The following is a 19,860-nucleotide window of genomic DNA, read 5'->3' on the forward strand; positions in this document are numbered from 1 at the left end:
TTCAGAAGAGCCACATAATGAACAAAAGGTGTTTCCGTTTCTCCCCAATGGTTTTAATGAGTTTGTTTTCTCTGAAATGTCTTCAATAAAAAATGAAATCACACAATCCTAATACATGCCAAACTTCCATTAACTTCCATAGGAGGTCTGCATGGGCTTGAGATATAAATGCTCAGAAACAGATCCATCCATCGAGCTTGCTAAGCACACTGTACTTACGCTCTTTACATGAGAATACAGGTGATAAGTAGCCTAAAATAAAGGCTACTTATCTTTACTGATATGTAATGAAGACTGTTTTCTCTAAGATGCATTTTGTATTGTTGAAAGAAATTACTACCTTTTCAAACCTGTCCTCTGAAAGAAAAGAACATAAAATTGGTGATCATTAGCCAGCTTTATTCTATTTACTGAGATAAGGTTTATGGCTGTGATATGAGACAAAATTCTCTCAAGACAGCTCACACTAACCTTTTAGCACAGAAAGCATCAAGATACTAAAAGATGTTGTCCTATCATGACAGCTGCTGCAGGATAGAGACTGACTAAACGAGCAAAAAGTAAATGAATTGTCCTCTGCTGTGCCAGTTTATTGTCACTGGGCCACAGACCATTCTTGGCAGACAACTGTTTTGCAGGCTGTAACAAGACATGAAGTTAAACCTGCTACTTCAATTTAACCTGTGTTTTCCATAATTGTACAGGTCACATTCTGTGACTAAATCTCTCATTTCTCACATACCTGAAAAATGGCTAAAAAAAGGTCAGTGTATTAAACTTCAGGTTTTCCCTTTCCTTCCCAACAGGCTCACATGTGAACACCTAAACACAGTGCTATAAACCATTAAGTAAACAGCCCTTCCCACCTAGAGCCACCAGTAGGAGAAAAATCTAAAGACTTGCAAGATAGTTTGAACACAGAACTGCAGGGAACTGCTCACCAGAGTTGTGAACAAGCATCTCAAAAGCTCATCTGCCAGGCCCTCTCATGATTACAAGCCGGAACGTACCCATTAGGCTCAGAGCAAAATAAAAATCATACAGTTGTACCAATACAGTGGGAAATGCTAAATTTCCTTGCATGGGTGCCAGCCAGCACAGCTGGGTGAACAAAAGTTAATGTTCAGAACAAAATCACTGTGCTGTGACCTCATTTTGAACAGGGAAGGGAAGGGAAGGGAAGGGAAGGGAAGGGAAGGGAAGGGAAGGGAAGGGAAGGGAAGGGAAGGGAAGGGAAGGGAAGGGAAGGGAAGGGAAGGGAAGGGAAGGGAAGGGAAGGGAAGGGAAGGGAAGGGAAGGGAAGGGAAGGGAAGGGAAGGGAAGGGAAGGGAAGGGAAGGGAAGGGAAGGGAAGGGAAGGGAAGGGAAGGGAAGGGAAGGGAAGGGAAGGGAAGGGAAGGGAAGGGAAGGGAAGGGAAGGGAAGGGAAGGGAAGGGAAGGGAAGGGAAGGGAAGGGAAGGGAAGGGAAGGGAAGGGAAGGGAAGGGAAGGGAAGGGAAGGGAAGGGAAGGGAAGGGAAGGGAAGGGAAGGGAAGGGAAGGGAAGGGAAGGGAAGGGAAGGGAAGGGAAGGGAAGGGAAGGGAAGGGAAGGGAAGGGAAGGGAAGGGAAGGGAAGGGAAGGGAAGGGAAGGGAAGGGAAGGGAAGGGAAGGGAAGGGAAGGGAAGGGAAGGGAAGGGAAGCCATGCCAAGATGGTCTGCCCTGGGTGAAGCAAAACTGTGCCTGCTAATCCAGATTAATGAAAGTAAAGCTGTTCCATGCATTGACAAACTTAAAACCAGATTTCCCTCAGATAAATTCACTTCTGTAGGATTTCAGGAATAACAGACTAATGTAAGCAGAAGTAGACCGTAGGAATCATCTGTACACAAGACTTTTATTAGTTTAACTTGCTTAAATGGAAGTTTTGGGATTTACTGGCTTCAGAGGAGAAAAAATTGTAACTGCAGAAACCAAGAGGCAAGACACATACTGTTGACATTGTTGCATTTTTGTTTGCTCTCATAAGCTTTCCCCAATGTTTCTGGGTTTTTCTTTTCCGGCTGACTCTAATTGAGATCATTTCCTTGTAAGGGTGACTGTGTCTCTTTTTCTTTAGGAATCCAAGAAAAACAAGGAAGCTACTGCTTAGAGAGGTCTGGCAGTCAGAATCATGGGCTTTTCCCCCTTCCCGCCTAAGGGCTTACACATCACTAAATTGTTGATAGTCTTGCTTACTGCTTCCCTTCCTATTATAAAAGTTTTTGCGGTTTAATTAAATGTTTACTGAGCTGATTGCAATCTTCAATCAAGGCTCAAATAGTATTACTCAGTCAACCACTCTTGAGACCAGGTATGACAAAGATTTGTGTCATTTTACCTGTTTCAACCAAAAAAATCTGTCTTTGTGACAAAATAGATAAAGTTCTACTCACATTGTTTTAACTACATCAGAATAAGGACCAACACACAAGCACCACACATTTCTAAAGCATGTTTTGTGGCGCTTAGAGTAAAATCGGCTATTCAAACACCTCAGCTGCAGGGAATGAACCACATACATTTGCACGTATTTGCACCTAATATCAGCTGCTACTTGTAGTTAAAGCATATATTTCTGGCACCGTCAGTTCCAGACTCATGCTATTTGATTGCTGTTTGATTGCACAAGACACCTACGTATGCCTTGTAAAGCCAGAATGGTGAAATCCCAGCAGACAGTTAACCACCAAAGGAAAACAGTAGCAAATTTAAATGCCTGCATGCATGAGATGAAGCAGCTTTATCTAAGAAGACAGAGGTTTTGGCAGGACATCCCAGAGCATAACATTTTCCTCCCCTCTCCTCCCCCATTTGACTTTTGCATGCCCAGCCTTTAAGGGCCTCAGTCAAAAATCACTGATGTCGATAAACTTAGGGACAGAGAATCACTTTTCCATGAAGGATCATATCACAGCAGCTATTGAACCATCACACATTTGTGGCTGGCTTTGTGCACATATCAGGCAGTTACCATGGATCACAGTTGCTTCTTCTGGGGTGATGTAGTCATATATATGAGAAATTAGAGTATTGGCTTTTATTAAATCATCTAAAATTCAAGTTCTGTGTGCAGAACTTAGGTTCCTGCTTTGGAGTCCAGCTAATCAACCTAAATCAGACTGCACTTTCTATACCTCAAGCACGAGTCTGACACTGGCTCCTTTCACTTGGACTCCACCTGCCTTTCACTATCTCCTCACAAATTACCGAGAACCAGCCTGTCTTTTCCCAGGCAGCAGTAGCAGGCGACATTGACCCTCCTGCAGTGTAGCCCTCTCAGCCTATTCTCCTTACAGAGTAGGTGGGGGCATAGACAAGACAGCAAGCAAACCTCCCTCCAATAACCAAATAGATAAAATGTGCAAGTTATTTAATGAACAAAACATCTAAGATAGCACTTTTCCATACCCTGAATAGTACCAGTTATTCAGACCAAAATAATCTGATGTTGGGTTTTATTCTTGGGTCTTCGACCGCCTTCCCGCCCTCCACAGCAGATCAGTAAGCACTGGAAAAGTTCACATTAGATTGTCCTCTTTTTAATTTCCACCTCCTTAAATCATCAGTTCTCATCTCTCCACAAAATCCATTTAAACAGGGCTCACAAGTTAATGGTTAAACTTGTTGTTTGTAGTACCATTAATATAGGTCAAGCAGCACAATAGTTACAACTGCTGAGAGGGAAGGTACATAAAGACACAGTAAGCAGTTCAGGACCTTATTACAACACGTCTATCAAATGCAGGGGTACAAACAATGTGCCTGATTCATCAAAAAGATAACTTCTGCTGACAGTACACACTGTTCCCTGGAGTCTCTTACGCATAGCTCAAAAATTAAAATTGGAAATGTAAACTACACAGGCACATTCTTGCAAATGTGAGTGCATTTCAGCACAGTGAGCATTTCTATGCAAAATATCAGATATAGGCAGTGGGATGAATTCAGCTGTCATTTGCATCACTGAGCACTGGAGAATTCAGCAACAGCTATGACTTTACTCTGCATTTTCTCTCATGTAACCAAGAGAAGAATTTGTCCCACCAGGCCCAAGGACACACATTTTTCACTATGGGAAGCACATGCATAATGCCTGCAAGAGGGATTACCTTATGCTTTATTCAAGAATATTCAAAAGGACAGACCTCTATGTCTCAAAAAGTTAGTGTTTCAGGAACACTAACAGTAAGTACTTTTTCAAAACTAATGGCACCTTAAAGCTTCACAACATGGTGGTCAGCACCAGCCATTCACTGCCTGCCAGTTCAAATAGACCTAGTTCCTGATTTGGCTCCCAAGCTCCCTGGTTAAGGATCCCAAACCAAAGTAAATTCCCAGATACTCTGCTGGAGCGAAAGCAGGAAGAAAAGCCAGGCCTCAAGACCGACCAAGCCTACCAAGTGTGTCCCTGAGACACATTCCTATTTGCAATTATTTGTATCACAATAGCACACAGAAACATCAATCATGTTTGCAGTGTGAAGTGCATCCCCCACCTCCCTGCCCTAGCAAAACCAAACATGATAAAGCACGCTTTTCTGACTCAGCATTTTGAAAATACGTATAGCATGTCAAAGTTCCTCCCTTTTAAACTGAAATACTTCTAAAATTCTTTTGCCTTGGTCTATTCCTTAGAAAATTCTGTCCATGCCCAAGATCTAGCAACTGTAGTTCCAGAGGACCAATGTGACTGTTGTTAATCTGGGATGGAGGGATGACGTTGAATTAAGCAGGATATTTTAGTATGTATAACAAAATACTGAACCAATATGAGAAAACCAGAAGCCATTGCACGTTAAAGTTATAATGTGCCTAAAGCTTTCTTTCAGATTTTTGTGTTTTTTCATTGGTGAAAACTGAGGACAGTTTTCTTGAATTTATCTCACTGATATATTATTTTGCCTTTGTCTGGTACTTGTTATCTCTTATTTCAATGTGCATTATAAACCTTGGACTATATTTTCAAGTGTGAGTCAGCATAGCTCAACACTGACTTTAACAAAGCTCTTTTGAATCACACCACCTGAAGAGTGATTAACTGATGTTGCACAGTCCTGTACACAGAGAAGGGACTCATAACAATAACATGACATTAAAACACAGTAGATCTCAGCTGTAATGCTACTAATATTTTATGAGATAAAAACATCCTTTTAAACTGTGATATCAAATGCTGCTTAAAGCTCACCAAAAGTCTTCTAACCACCTCGTGCTTGTTATACACTTCTAATTATGCCTCATATTGGTCGTTTTCCAGTAAAACAAATCCTGTCACACAACTAAAGATGCATTTTTGACACTTTTGAAATTAATTCCAGTGCATGTTGTATATACCACATAATAAAGACAAATCAACAGACTACTCTGCCTTCTCTTTGTACTCATCCTGGTAGGGCAGCCCCTCATGATGGCTTGGATTATAAAATAGTTTCTTTCAACAAAAATCCCACCACGACAACAGGATTTTTATGCATTCATCTGAACATTTTTCTACTCCATACTGCAGGTTGCCTCTAATAGCTTCATATGTTGCTATTCCCTCACTAGAATGATTTGTGGTCCACTTTAGCACAGATGTACAGGAAACCCCACTACAGTATAGTTCCTCCCTATTACCAGAGCTGAATCCTTTTTGTACAGAAACTGCTAATATTAATGAAAAAGGCATTGTCTCACAGAATTGGTTTTGCTGAACATCAATAAATATTTGCTTTAATTCACTTGATAACCACAAAGAAGCAGAAATAAAGTTACGCAAAGTAAAAAAAAACAGTCCACAGAAAATTACGAATAAGAACTATAAGAGTCCATAGAACATGATGTAATTGCCTTCAAAAACACAGTTGACATAGTGGGAATAATGCTGCGTCCTCAAGGAATCTCTCTACACATTCATCCAGGAAGCGTGAGGTGGAGTTGTGCCCTGCTGATGGTAATATTTCTAAGGAAAGGAAAGGGCTTTGTCTTCTTCCATCCACCACCACAATTTCACCCTAAGAAGAGATTTGCTGAATTTCAGGTAATAACATTTCATCCCATTTTAAAAGGGGAAATAACAGGACACTTATAAATCCAGCAGAAACTGCAAGTCAGCCAAAGCAGTTCTATTAGCCTCTAAAATGTTGTTCTTATTCTGAAAAGGTGTGTTATATTTCAGTGAATTTCCTTTTCTGTTATTATTGCTGTCTCATTTAAACACAGTTTAGGATGGACCGCTGAAGCTGTTGATGTTGCTAAAGCACTTGGTAAACTTTGATAAATCAGTTCAATTCCACGTTCGGAGACATCTCCATTGGATTGGTGGGAATGGCAACAATTCGTTTGTTTTCTACTAAAATGTCAATAGAAACACATCTGCCAATAATTCAACCCTAATTGAACATCACACCTCTGTAAAACTGGTGCAAGTTTCTGTGAGAGCCATAAGGATTTGTGTAGTGAAACCTAGCTGGTTACTAGTGAACCTGTGTTCCCATTTATTATGCAAGTGTATGGTCCTGGAAATGTAACACTTGCTGTGAAGAAACGTAAACTGTATTAGTGGTGCCGTATCTGAAGCCACGTTCTCACTTTGCGGGAAGGGTGCCAAAAAAGCTTCATCTCCAAGTTATGAACTTTATTAAGGATTCTCTTGTGACACATGCATGAAATGTGATCAACCATTCTGAAAACTTCAAGTAGCAAACACTCCTTTACAACACTTCAGTAACCTGGTAGGACAATAGGGCCTTTGTGCTTTGGAGCGACTCTAGGATTGAATCATATCATCACAGTGATTCAAAATTCTCTAAATGGCTTCTCAGAACAATGGTATAAAAGCAATTGAAGCTTAAGAAGATGTACCAAGTGCCATACACTGCAAACAGCTTTCAACATTGTTGGTAATGAAATCAAACAAGATAAAGTGAGGATCAACACATTTGCTATGCAGCCTCTTTGGTCTATCTGCTTTAAAGATGGTTCTTTTTATCTTCCATAAACAGAAAGCTGGAGGCTTATAGGTCCAACCTGTGAAACTGCCAGGTCTCAGAGTTCCCCTGTGTGCACAAAGCTCTTGTGTTGAAGGCTCAGGTTTCTTGAAGGTTTCATTTTAACACGTTTAACCTGTATTTTCTAGTCATCTCGTCTCAAAGATGGTTTGGCAGAGTTAAAAACATAGCCTTGGAAATTCTGGGATGCTTAGATTTTGGGCAGGCTGACCAAACTGTAATATACTGAGTAGGATTATAGTTGGTTTTATAGCCATCAAGGCATGGAAAATGCTTCACAGAAAAGAGATGATACCTTCTTGTAAAGATTACATAGGACTCAGTCCAACATACCCCTAGCAGATATGATAAATGTGTATTCACTTCTGATGTTATCACCACAGTCATCTCCTATGTATCACGCAGTTACACATAATGACATGCCTGGCTGAGCTGAAGCCTTTCTCAGCAAACAACCTTTTTCAATAAGATCAGGATTAGCTTCAAGTCATTAAAATCTACTATAAAGGGCCAGAGCTAAATTTTTTAGCATTTTCTGTGGTATTTGAGGTTGGGGTTTTTTGTGGGTTGGCTTATTTTTGTTGGTTTGAGGTTGGTGGGTTTTTTGGGGGGTAGGTGTGCTTTGGGGGGAGGTTGTTGGGGCTTTTTGGTTTGGTTTGTGGTTTGGAGTGGGGTGTTTGTTGTTTTTTTAAGAGACAAGCAAACACCAACAACAAAAAACAGAGCAGAGCCTTTTTATATGGCAGAATCATTAGGGCTTCCATTCCACAAACCATTCTGCTCAAAGAAAGCTCCCTGCAAGACAGGTTAAGCCTATGCAGCTGCTTTCAGCATAGACTAGATCAGGAATGGGGTCCCAAACAGCCTCCAGCCTCCAGTGTACTCAGAGGGACTTAGGAACCAAAACAGCATTGTGGATTGCGACTTTCCAGCAGAACAAATCCAAATGCCATGCTGCAACTGAGGCAAACGCTATCAGAGCAGGTGAAGAAATATAGAACAAGATCAAAGGTTAATGCAATCCTTATTCTCCTAAAGACTACAGTGCAAGAGTACAGCCTTAGGCTGCTAGTGTTGCCTGCTGTTTTAGCGTTGCATATACACAATATTTTCTATACCATTTTTTTATATAAAGGAAAAATTTCTAGTAACATCAGCAAGCAGCATAAAAGCCTAAATTGTGAATGTCCTCACCATCTGCATTTTAGAAGATACTCAGTATACATGCCAATATAAGTTTTCAGACATATATGGGAAGCAGCAGCCAGAGGAAAGCTGTCCACAATAGAAGACAGTGAAGGACCAGGCAAAGAGAAAAAAGAGACCTGAAGACAAAAGGGCGGGGGCATAAGATCAGACAGTAACAGAATGAAGAAGCAGGAGAGTAAAATGTTTGTGCCTGAAGTAGCAAAATGTGCTTTTGTTCATGTTGTGGAAACATTTTAAGCTACAACAATATCACTTGAATGTTGCTAGTTTCTTAAGTTGGCTGATACTATAGGAGAAGTGATACCAAAATGCTTGACATCCTGCCGAAATCATCATCTCTGTTGCAAAATTACAGAACATTTTCCAAACTTTTGAAACTTCAAAACAATCAAGTCTCAGCTTTTGTCCCTTCCCAACATTTTATGAACCTACAGTGTCAGTGATTTGATTAAATTAGCTCTCGACTACCAGGATAATTTAAAAAAGGATTCTAGCTCATTTTTTCTTTTTGTAAAGTGATAGACCTTGTTGGAATCTCCATCAACAGAACCATGTCTCTCTACATTTGCCTGAGCACTGATCTCGAATCAGAAAGAACTTCCACCCCATTCCATCCCTCTTCTGTCATTCAGTGTTTGTCATTTGTCTCAGTGTGCTTTGGGTAAATAATTGATCCAGTGCATTTATTTATTTTAAGCTTAATGGGCATTTGCTCCAAGACTGAAGCTCATCCCAAAATGTGTATTACTTATAGTCTGTGAAACTCTGATGCCTTAATGAGAGAATTCTGTACAGTGTCTTGAGATACAAAGTCAGGATCCAGGAAAGGAAAGACAATGCTGCTTCTACAGCCAAATAAGAATGTCTGCACTGGCATCCTATGCTCACTACCAGATTCAGAATTTGCCACGCTGTTAATATGAAATGAAAAATCAATAGCTATTGTTCAGTCATATTGTTCACCTCCCATCAACGGATGCACAAGTGTCAAGCATGGCAGTGAGTTAATGGTAACACAAGGTACAGGGGTTATTTTTCAGAAAATGGCTTGAGCTGCACATTACACATGTCCTGGCCCTTTATATAATAAATGTATTTGAAATACAGTATTTTTCAGAGTTCATGATCAGGTCTTCCTCTTAATTGTACACAACATTGTCTGGGCTATAGAAAAACAGTTTTGTCTAATGGGAGGGTAGGCAGTGGTGACCAGAGGAAAGCAAGGGTAACAGTTTTAGGATTACAATAATGAGAGTTTACAGTTAATAAATGTGCCTGAACAAATGTTGAGATTTCCTTGTGATCTTGGTTTAGGCACTATACAAACAGGATGTCTGAAGAGTAGCTAAAGATTTGCATGCCCCTGCAGATGCATGAGCAGTTTGATTTAAAGCTGCTCCCTGAAAGTCAGGGCTCCTCAGAAGCCCCAGGTCCTCCTGCTCTTCCCAGAAATAGAGGCACAGAGATCCCAGGATCATCTGCATTTTTTTCCTGTGGTCTAACTTTACAGAATAAGTACACTCTCTGACAAATTGTGGGGACATTGTACAAAAAGATATAAAAATATTAATTAATGTTATACTAATCTATTATTCATGTAACTGCACTAGGGAGACTATGCTCCTGAAGGAATTAAGTATTTCTCAGATCTTAAGTCTACTTGTTCTGTGTTTTAAGAACAGCAATATTTACCAAAAGTGGTACCTAGATGACTTGGAAGACAATGAAAAAAAAAAAAAGTGTTTCTTTAGTTCTGTATATGCTTATGAAATTTATCTATTGGATGGAATATTTATGATAATTTATTGTGAAGCTTACATCTATAGTAGTTACTGGTTTTCAGATTTCAGCATATGCCCCCAGAAAACAACCACCTTAAATTTTAAATTGCCAAGAGAAAGACTAGTGTTCTGTTTAATTATTAGTGCCATAAACCAGAGCAATATTTACCTACCTATAACACAGCTTAGGAAAATCCACTTATCTCTCCTGCCAGGTGCTACATTTCTCACAGTTATTAATAAAATGATCAGAAATCTTTATTTCTGAATGACCTCTACTTCACTTTTCTTTCCTGTACAGTGTCCCTCCCAAGGAAAGTTGGCTTTGAAATTGGAACAAATTCTTCACTTGGGGAAAAGAAGTGCAAAGACGTGGAAGCACTCCTCTGCACCAGATCTGACCCATCGCTTGAGCACTAAACCTTGATTCCTCCTCCCTCCGGCTGGGATGTGCCCCATGGAGTGTGTGTTATGTCCTGTTCTGCAGTTCATCAGCCTCCAGACATCCTTTGGTTCCTGGTTCAATAAATGGGTTTCAGCAAGGAGACCTCCTCTGCTTAGACATGAAATGCTACTCTGAACTGCTTTCTTTTGCCAGTCTTTCTCCATCCATTATCATTCATCTCCCACTTACTCCATGGTCTCAAGCAAAGCTGCTTGGAGTGAGGTGTAGTGCACATGCAGCTTCCTTCCAGGGTAGAAATTAGTCTGAAACCCACTGGAGCAGTCAGGGTCTTTCAGGATTTGTCTTCCTGAGGTAAGACCTGGCACTTCCACCCTGCGTGTGTTGCGGATGGGGAATTGTTGAGGAGGCAGGAGTGGTAACTGTGTCATCCCTGCAGATGTATCTTGAAAAAAAACAGAATCTACCAACTTCAAAAGGTTTTAAGTTCCATTTAAGATCTGCTTTAAGAGTCTTTCTCTCCTTCTCCTTCCAAAGTAATATATTCCTGGTATTTTAGTAATAGTGCACTAAGAAGAGACTGTTTTCTGCTCCTGAGTGCTATGTGAGATGATGGATGAGTTCACAACACCTGTTACTGCTACGTAAGTGGAAGTAATTTCCCCCTGCCTGTTTCGCAGAAATCTGTTCTTTTCTCACCAACACTCTGCTCTTATTTCTAGTAAATATCTCCTAGATAAGCTTTAAAAAGGTTCCATGAGTAATTAATTAATAAACATCATTTCTCTTTGTATGCTAGCAATTTAGATTATTGAAGACAAGGAGGCATGCAAGAAACTAAAATTGAAGCTTCTTAAATAGATAGACAGACAGGAAGATAAAACTTGCCTAGACAGCTCTTCTCACATCAAGAAAAAGTTTATTTCTCCAGTGCAGAGAGCTAGCACTAAACCTGTATCCCACCAAAGCTTAGGCTACTCCTTCATTTAAGACCAAAAGAGGATTTCAGTGAGCCACAACTATATGCTTCCTTCCGCACAGCACTGAGTTTCCTCATCAGCAGACCTGAAGGGTTCCAAGTTACTCATTTAACCTAAGAAAATACTTACAAGTGTCTGCATTTACCTCCTCTTCTAGAGATGAATTTATTAGCAGAAATACTGAAATAATTTTTTGTAAGTAGTTATTTGGGAAAAGTCACAGGAAGCAATTTTATAACTCCTACTATTCATTATTCATCTCTAAATATGGTTTCTATTAAATTGTGATCATCGAAACAGAGAACAGAAACATACAAAAGACTAAAATTTTCTGATTAATGTAATTGGAAAACAGCTCGGATTTTGGACACCCACAAAGAACTTAACATGCCTCTGCCCACCAGAGGTGCTTTGGAATATGCTGAAAATCACAATAAAGAGTAGCATATGCTGAAATGTACTTTAATGTTGCTACATTCTTTTACTGAGGTAATAAACATGTAATATGCATCTATATATAAGAAAACAAAACTAACAAGACATTTCATAGTGCAGTCGTACCATAAAACCAAACAGGAACTGAGAATCAACTGATGGAAATAACTTAACAAATTAGAACTTTACATTTCAGTACTCTAATTACTTCACTGAAAAACCCAAAAGGTGAAGATCAACAAGATATATCAGATTCTCCTAATTTCTTTTACAGAGCTGCTGGGGAAAAGGCATAAAACTGTGTTTTTAATGCCTTGGTCTTGCACATGTGAAATAATATAAAATTCATGAACGTGGAGAAAATACACTGAAGCATCCAAAAGAATTTTAAATGCCTGTGATAGATCAGGAGGAATATTGGAATTACTGAAATGAAGAAAAGTTTTAAAAGATCAGTTTCCAGATCAAAGAGCAGAATTTGTAAATCTCTTTCCACCTAAGCAAACCTCCATCTGAAACCTTCCAAACAAGTCTCAGGAGCAGACAGCTCACCCCCGATACGCACCACACCAGGGTCAATGCCACATTTGCCCTGGATTTGCAGTAGAGCAAGGATAATGCCCCTCATTTGATGTGTGCTGTGCCAAACACTTACCTTTTCTGGAATGTATTGATAGTAAAGGCAGCATTACTTTGAGATGGCATAGAAGACAAGAAGCATACTGGGTTCAGAAGACCAACATCCCAAACGTTACAGGAAAATGACAAAGCCCTGACTGACCTCACTAAATTTGCACCAACATATGTGAGCCAGGGATTAAAACTTTTTGAAAAGGTCACTGTTCATTCACTAGTCCATTTCCAGGGCTTGTTCCTTGACAACCTTACATGCCAAAATGAAATGCCACTTGTGAAAATGCCCACAAGAGGAGAAACTCATTCTGACTCTAATTTTGTGGTAAACAGTTGCAAAACACTTTGATGTGCAAGAGTAAAAGGAGGGATTGTTGCCAAGCTTTTGAAATCAGGTATGCTTTCTTTGAGGGACATGTGTCTGAGGGACAAACAGGGAACAATTTCATCATACAAGAACTGGCAAATAAAAGGCAACTAAGTGTTTTCCAATTAATTATATTCCTGAAAGCTCTGAGATAGAAAAACTTGTGTAAAATAATAAAATTACCTTTCTAAAGCCTTGTCTCACCCTTTCAGGATGAAAAGAGCTAAAAAAAAAAAAAAACAAACAAAAAAAAAACAAACAAAAAAAAACCCAGCAAGAAGCTAGTGAAGGGGCTGGAGAACAAGTCTTATGCGGAGCAGCTGAGGAAACTGGGGTTGTTTAGCCTTGAGAAGCGGAGGCTGAGGGGAGACCTTATTGCTCTCTACAACTACCTGAAAGGAGGTTGTGGAGAGGAGGGACCTGGCCTCTTCTCCCAAGTGACAGGGAATAGGACAGGGGGCAATGGCCTCAAGCTCCACCAGGCTAGACATCAGAAATTTTTTTTTCACAGAAAGGGTCACTGGGCACTGGCAGAGGCTGCCCAGGAAGGTGGTTGAGTCACCCTCCCTGGAGGTGTTTAAAAGGCGCGTGGATGAGGTGTGCAGGGACATGGTTTAGTGGCAGGTAGGAATGGTTGGACTCAGTGATCCTGGAGGTCTTTTCCAACCTAGTGATTCCACAATTTTGTGGTTTTGTAAGATAAAAAATTATTTTATGATGCTTCCACCGTGGTTAGAAATAGATGCTCTCAGAAAGGTCAGTGGCTGCTTTAACAGGGATTTTCATGTGAAAAGCTGCTTTTCAAAATCCCTGATCAAGGAAAGTATTTAGCCATATACTCAGGTACTTATCTTCAATAGTACAACTTGAATGTCTCATTACTCAAACTTTTATGGACTTTTTTCAGCTAAGGCCCAAACATATCACTGCTAAATATATAGAGCTGCTGGAACATGGGCTGATATAGATTATCTTGAAGTTCCCCTTTGAGTTTCTTTTCCCCCACTGGACTAGGTATAAAGAAAGGCAAAGAAAGTCTGTCTGGTTACGCACCTGGCATACATTCCTTTATCCATGGAGACAAAGTATCAAAAAGGAAAAAAAAGAACATTTTTCAGTGACCTTGACATTTGATACTAATGCAAAAAAAGGGAAGGAATGGCAGCATTTGAAGCCAAAAGCATGAAGTTTTTTTATATTTCCAATGATTTAATATCTCTCTCCCCCACACACAGCAGATTCCTTTATAGAAACTCTTGTATATGGGCCAACAGTGCTCCAGCAATGTCTGTTATGACACAGTAGAAAGTTTTTAACCACACTATCATTTGCAGCATCTCTCATTTATTTTATCCTGTCCCCAAAAACATACTTTTTCTGATGGAATAAACTACTGTTTTCATTTTTTATTATTAGAATTGAAAATCTATTTAATGACCAAATGAATTAGAACAGACAGATAATCAAATTCTTCAGGTTTATATGAAATCTGTTGTAAAACCTGGGTTTCAGCTTTCACTCAGTCTAAACAAATAAAAAATATCAGTGACCCTGAAAACACACTCATAGTATCTGCTTAAACAGATTTGTAAAATAATTTTTTTTCCTGCAATAAATAGGGAGATACATTGACATAACATGTTTTCCTTTTTAAATCATTTCATACACATTGCAAGACACAATTCACAGCATTGTTGTGAGGTAGCTTGGTATAGTTTGCTCCCTTTATAAGTATTATTGTAAGTGTTAGAAAAGAGGAAGAGAAACCTGATTTCTGGAAGTTTTTCATGGACAAATCTGTATTATTTCAGTAGCTGCATGTACCATAGACAAAATGAGTATTTATGACTGCAACTTATAAACTGGGTGAAAAAGTGTCTGATTTATACACTCTAGAACCGTAAATAAAGCTTCTAAAATGCACAGGCAGCTGTTTAATAAGGATTTGAAAAATCAGGCCTTCCTTCTACAGTCTTCCATCCTTGCTAAGAGGGCACAGACCAAGTGATAGTTTGGGATTCTTGGCCGTAAGGCCCAAGTCACTGCACAGTTCGCCACATCTACTTCATTTTCAGACCTGTTCTCTAGCTCTCATTCTGTTCAGGAGAAGCCTGAAAAGTAGTTCAGTTTGAGCATGAATTAACCTGTCTGCCACTTTGTCATCACAGTCAACCATGATGACAAAGTATATAAAAGTATATGCTGCTTTACAGCCCTCTGTAAATTTAAAGAGAAAAAAAACTCCTGCTGACTTCAAGAGGCTTCAGATCTAGCCCACAGTGGAATAACTTCTATTTTTCAAGAGACTTGAAATATCAAATATCATCTGATTATTCAGGCTTGACTCTGATGTCACGAAGTGTATGCAGACTCAATCTACTGGGCTAGAGCTGCAAAGGCTGCCGGTGGCACTGCCATGCAAAGAGAAGCCACGCTGTGCTCAGGCTGCAGGAAGCGCGGCACGGCGTCACCCAGGGAGCCAGTGTGCCTCTGCGTTCCCTCTGGCGGGTGTGAAAGCAGAACCTCACCCACTTATGGCTGAGCTGAAAAATCACCAAATATTCTGTACAGCAAAACACTTGACAGCTGTTTGACATGCTGTGCACAGGTATTGTACCTCGCAGCCTTAAAAGTAAGTGCAATGCTGTCTATGTATCATAATCCTAGGACATCAATGTTTAACCATGCTGCAAAGCTCTTTACTGAGAAAACAGTGTACGCTTTCAACTAAACAGCTACAACCTGGAGCTAGTCTCCAGCCTGTGGACGGGGGCAATAAAATGTTTTGTCTGACAAATCACCACCACAGATATGCCGGTCCTGCTACTCAGGGTGTAGAGTCCCAAGCTCATTCAGAAGCTTTCTGTAAGGAATTCATACTTGCTTGTTTTGCCTTCCAAAGACTGTTTACAGAAGCCAAAAAACACCATGCTTGCTCTCCACTGTGCAAAGAGGTGAGGACATCAAGAAGACAGGTCACAAGTCTGAGTTTATAGTCATTACACTTGCATTGGTATGGCTTTTCATCCACTCAGTACGATCTTATGACCCCACAACTTTACAACCTACCACTCTCTGGGCTTCACAGCACCTCTCCACTCTAGGTTAATCATTTCTCTGTCATTATCTGCCAAGAGTTCTTATCTCTTTTGCTGTCACTTTATAACAGGGCCCTCTTATCAAGCTGTACAAAATCACGTGATGGTGCCAAACCTATCACAAGTTCCAATTCTTCTGATTAGAGAGTATCATGAAATGGGATACATGGTTTACAGCAGGTCACTAATGCTGGAAAGAGTACAGAGTCCATTCAAAGACATGCTTGTTACTTTCTGAATTCTTGGATAATTTTTTTTGTTGTTGTTCATCACGCCGACTTTCACTGAAGGTTATTATAGCTGGGTCTCAAGGCCAGAAAAGTTTACAAGCTGCACCTCTTCTGTACTCAATGCTGTACACCTTGCACCCAAGGGTGCTGTATACTTACACCTAATAATGTCTTCTGGTTCCCATACAGCCATCATACAAGAATCTATAAAACATGGACTTACATCAGTTGGTAAGTAACAGTTTTCTAACCATTTTGAAGACTCTGAAAAAAATATATTATAGTTGATGCTGTCCAAACTGAAAAAAAAAATTGTTACAATTAGCCAAGCCAACAAAACTGACTAATTTTCATGTGTATTTAGACAAAAAAACCCAACAACTTTATAATACAAAGTTAAAATGTAAGAAAACAACCGTTGATTCAGTAAACAACACTTTTCTTCAGAGATGTGATTATCAAATATATAATTGGATGATTAATTATATTAATCTATGTATCTTTATCGGTTACATTTGCTAATAACTGTCAAATTGTGTGTGTGTGTGCGTGTGCATGTATAAACAGTTGCAAAAATAGATTTAAATTACGTCTAGCTTGAATATTCTTGTTAAAGAAAACCTCAGGAATGTTTTCAGGTCCTCCTTTGTAATACATGTCAAATGCAGATTCTTTTCTGTAGCTAAAATGCAGATATATTGTCATTCAGTGGGGGTGAGCTGGATAAAAAAAAGCTAGTTAAGACTTCAGAGAAGCAAAGAAGTAAATATTTTTGGTAGCATATGGAAACAGCACCTGCTCCCCATCAGAAAGCCAGCAGGCACAGCTTGTTCTGGCTTGCAGGCACAAGGGGCATTGCATGCCCAGCTGCCCACTGGCTGTGATCTCCCCCTACCTCCTCCCTGCCCTCTCCTCAAAATTCCAATCTCTGGTCATTCTGCCTCTCACCAGAGACTAGGAGCAAGCTGCCTTTTCTTTGGCAGGAAAGCTCCTTGCAAGTCAGCCCAGAAGCACCGCAGGTTCCACAGCTTGGGGTTTCGCAAAGCTGTGTCTCGGCTCAGCAGTTTATGACAAGGATGAGAGAAGAGAGCTTTGGCTCTCTTTCCTCCTCTTGCCCCCAGAGTGCATCATCACATGGTAGGGGAGGTTCTTGCCCTGATGTTGAATGTGATATGGGCACCTCGTCATCAAGGGAGGGTCTGGGGCGGTGGGGATGAAGGGTGCAGCAACAGCTGCAGGAAATAGACTCAAACACAGCTGAAACTTGATCGTGATGTCCTGGGTGGAGGTGCTGCTTCTCATAGGGAAGGAAAGGATACCCACAGGAAGGGCTCCCACCTCAGACCTGGCTGTTTCCCAGGACCCCAGGGGCTCCTCCCTCACCCTCTTCACCTGCCCTACACCTCCCATACAAGAACTATGCCCAGCACTGCATGAAGGATTGCTTGGCTGTAAATGGAGTAATTCCCCATGGGCTCTTCTGGAGGGCTGTGCCTGGTGCCAGCCCCACACTATGATGGGCTCCTGATGTCTGTCCTTGGAAGGAGTGACGTGGACCCTTCAGCAGTACCATCAGGACACCCTGTCTGCAAAAGCCAGAAGGCAGAGGGTGGATCCAGGCTGTCGGACACAGCTGTGACCAGGAACAGGCCAGGAGGGCTCAGTAAAAGTATTATCAGTAAATATCAGTAATATCAGTAATATATTATCAGTAATATTAAGATATATTAAGATATTATCAGTAAATATCAGTAATATCAGTAGAAATATTATCAGTAAAAGTTTGGGTTGTGATTTTGGCCAGCAATGATGCAGGAAAAGCTTCCACAGGAGAGAGGAACTTGGCCAGGAGGGCTCATCCCAGCAAAGCCACAGAGAATTCAAAGCCAGAGACCCTCTGGTGCTTCTCTACGGGTATGGGGTGCTCCTTCACACAGCTCTGCCTCCAGAAACACATGGAAAAGGGATGTGAGTCCATCCTCATAGCTGGGCCTTGCTCTGTTGGGCCTTGGTCTGACTTTTGGTCTTTCTGGCTGCCAAGGAGGAAAAGATGCTGGAAGAGCCTCTGGTCCTCTCTCCTCAGCCTTCAGCATGAAATAGTAAAATAATAATACATCTCAGATAAGGTTTCTCAGTGTGAAAGGCCAAGGAGAAGGGAAAATAAGACACTAGCTATTTGTCACATTCAGGCTTCCTAAGCGCCATTTTCTTGACTTCCAAAAGACTGGTAGATCCAGGTTCCCTAAAATGTGGATATGAGAAACATGTTGGTGGAAGACATAAGTTGGCAGAGCACTGTTGTTATTGTACCTCCCGAACGCACTCACGCATGTGTTGTTTCACAGACATACCAGGACAGATGTGCAAAGCATGACCCGGAAAAAAACGGATCTAAATCCTGTGAAATTGTCCGAAATCCTGGGTGTTTTGGGTCGGGAGAGGATTCTGCCCTTGCATGACACTGCATAATCAGAGCCCAGCACTGTAAGCTGGTCACCATGTACCTGTAAGGGTTAAATGTAACCGGCACCACCCTACGGGCCTCTGCTTGGAGGTGGGGGAACCAAATAGGAAGAAGTTTTATTTGCTTTTGGAGAGTGATTCTTTGGAAGAAAAAGCTGTCCTCGCAGGGTGCAAGTACAATCAGCAGCAGAGCCAAGAGCTGTTAAGAGTAAATCCCATCCCTGAACTTTCACTTTGGTGGGGTTCTTCACAGCACCTCCTTGGCTTTTCGCTTAAAACCAGAGGCAGAGCAAGTGGGTTTGTGAAGGTGTCTCTGTCATGGCCTCCGTAGCCCTCCACCCTCCATCTTCTCAAGCCAGGAGGGCTTCCTGCTTTCCATGGGAGTGGCTGAGAGGTGCCCTTGTCAGGGCACCCAGGGCATTCTCCCCTCTGGCAATATGTTAGGTTTTGGTACAAATCAGTGATGTGCCACGGCATGAATGACCTACAGCAAGGAAGGCCTCCTCCTGCTCCCACCAGTACAAATCAGACTCCACAGATTTAAATGGTAGTGAATCTATCCCTTGGAGAGCAAACACAGCAAGCCTGGACACAGAGTGTGGGTGGGCACCATCCATTGTTGATGTCTGCTTTTAGATTTATAGTCATATAGCAAAAGAGGCAGCTGGAATTCATGAAATCTTAGTACATCCTAACTTCCAAATGAAGAAAACTCTATAGGCCCATGAAAATTTTTATGAAACTGCCATGATTTTTTTCTATTACCATATTCTGGGGGAATACAAAGCTACTTCCCTAGTTTTATTTTTCCTCTAATCAGCTTCTTGTCTTAGTGTCCTCAGGGACACTATGCAATTTTTATAAGCATTAGCTATGATTATTTAATAGAAATAACTATTTCATTAACTTGGAAAATGGTTATATAAGACGAAAACTAATCTATTTGTAGTTTCTTGCTGTGAAATTTTTCAGCTTGTATAATACTCACTGCCATCTTAATTGTAATGTATGTCCTCAGGCAGTTTAGAATTTTATAACTAATGTTCTTCTGTTTGGCAAGGTTTATTTTTCTGTGTTATCACTATTAAACATATGTAATAACATTTCATATTATTAACAAAGGCGGCAAATATTACCAGTAAAAGTTTGGGTTGGGATTGCAGGCAAAGCTTCCACAGGAGTGAGCATTTTGGGCTGTGTGAGGACTGCAAGACATGCACCATAGGTGATTTATTTATAGCAGTGAGCTTTTGC

The 19,860-nt window shown here is 40.7% G+C and overlaps 1 protein-coding gene across 1 annotated transcript in view; it reads left to right on the forward strand.

The window, feature by feature from the left end:
* The first annotated feature begins 16,056 nt into the window (after positions 1-16,056).
* NR5A2 (nuclear receptor subfamily 5 group A member 2) overlaps positions 16,057-19,860 on the forward strand; it is a 92,297-nt gene continuing 88,493 nt past the window's right edge. The window contains exon 1 of the mRNA XM_069862537.1: positions 16,057-16,374. Coding sequence (XP_069718638.1) covers positions 16,311-16,374 — 64 coding nt within the window. The 5' untranslated portion in view covers positions 16,057-16,310. The remainder of the gene's footprint in view (positions 16,375-19,860) is intronic.

This window comes from Phaenicophaeus curvirostris, chromosome 8 (assembly GCF_032191515.1).
Source record: "Phaenicophaeus curvirostris isolate KB17595 chromosome 8, BPBGC_Pcur_1.0, whole genome shotgun sequence".
Taxonomy (NCBI): Eukaryota; Metazoa; Chordata; class Aves; order Cuculiformes; family Cuculidae; genus Phaenicophaeus; species Phaenicophaeus curvirostris.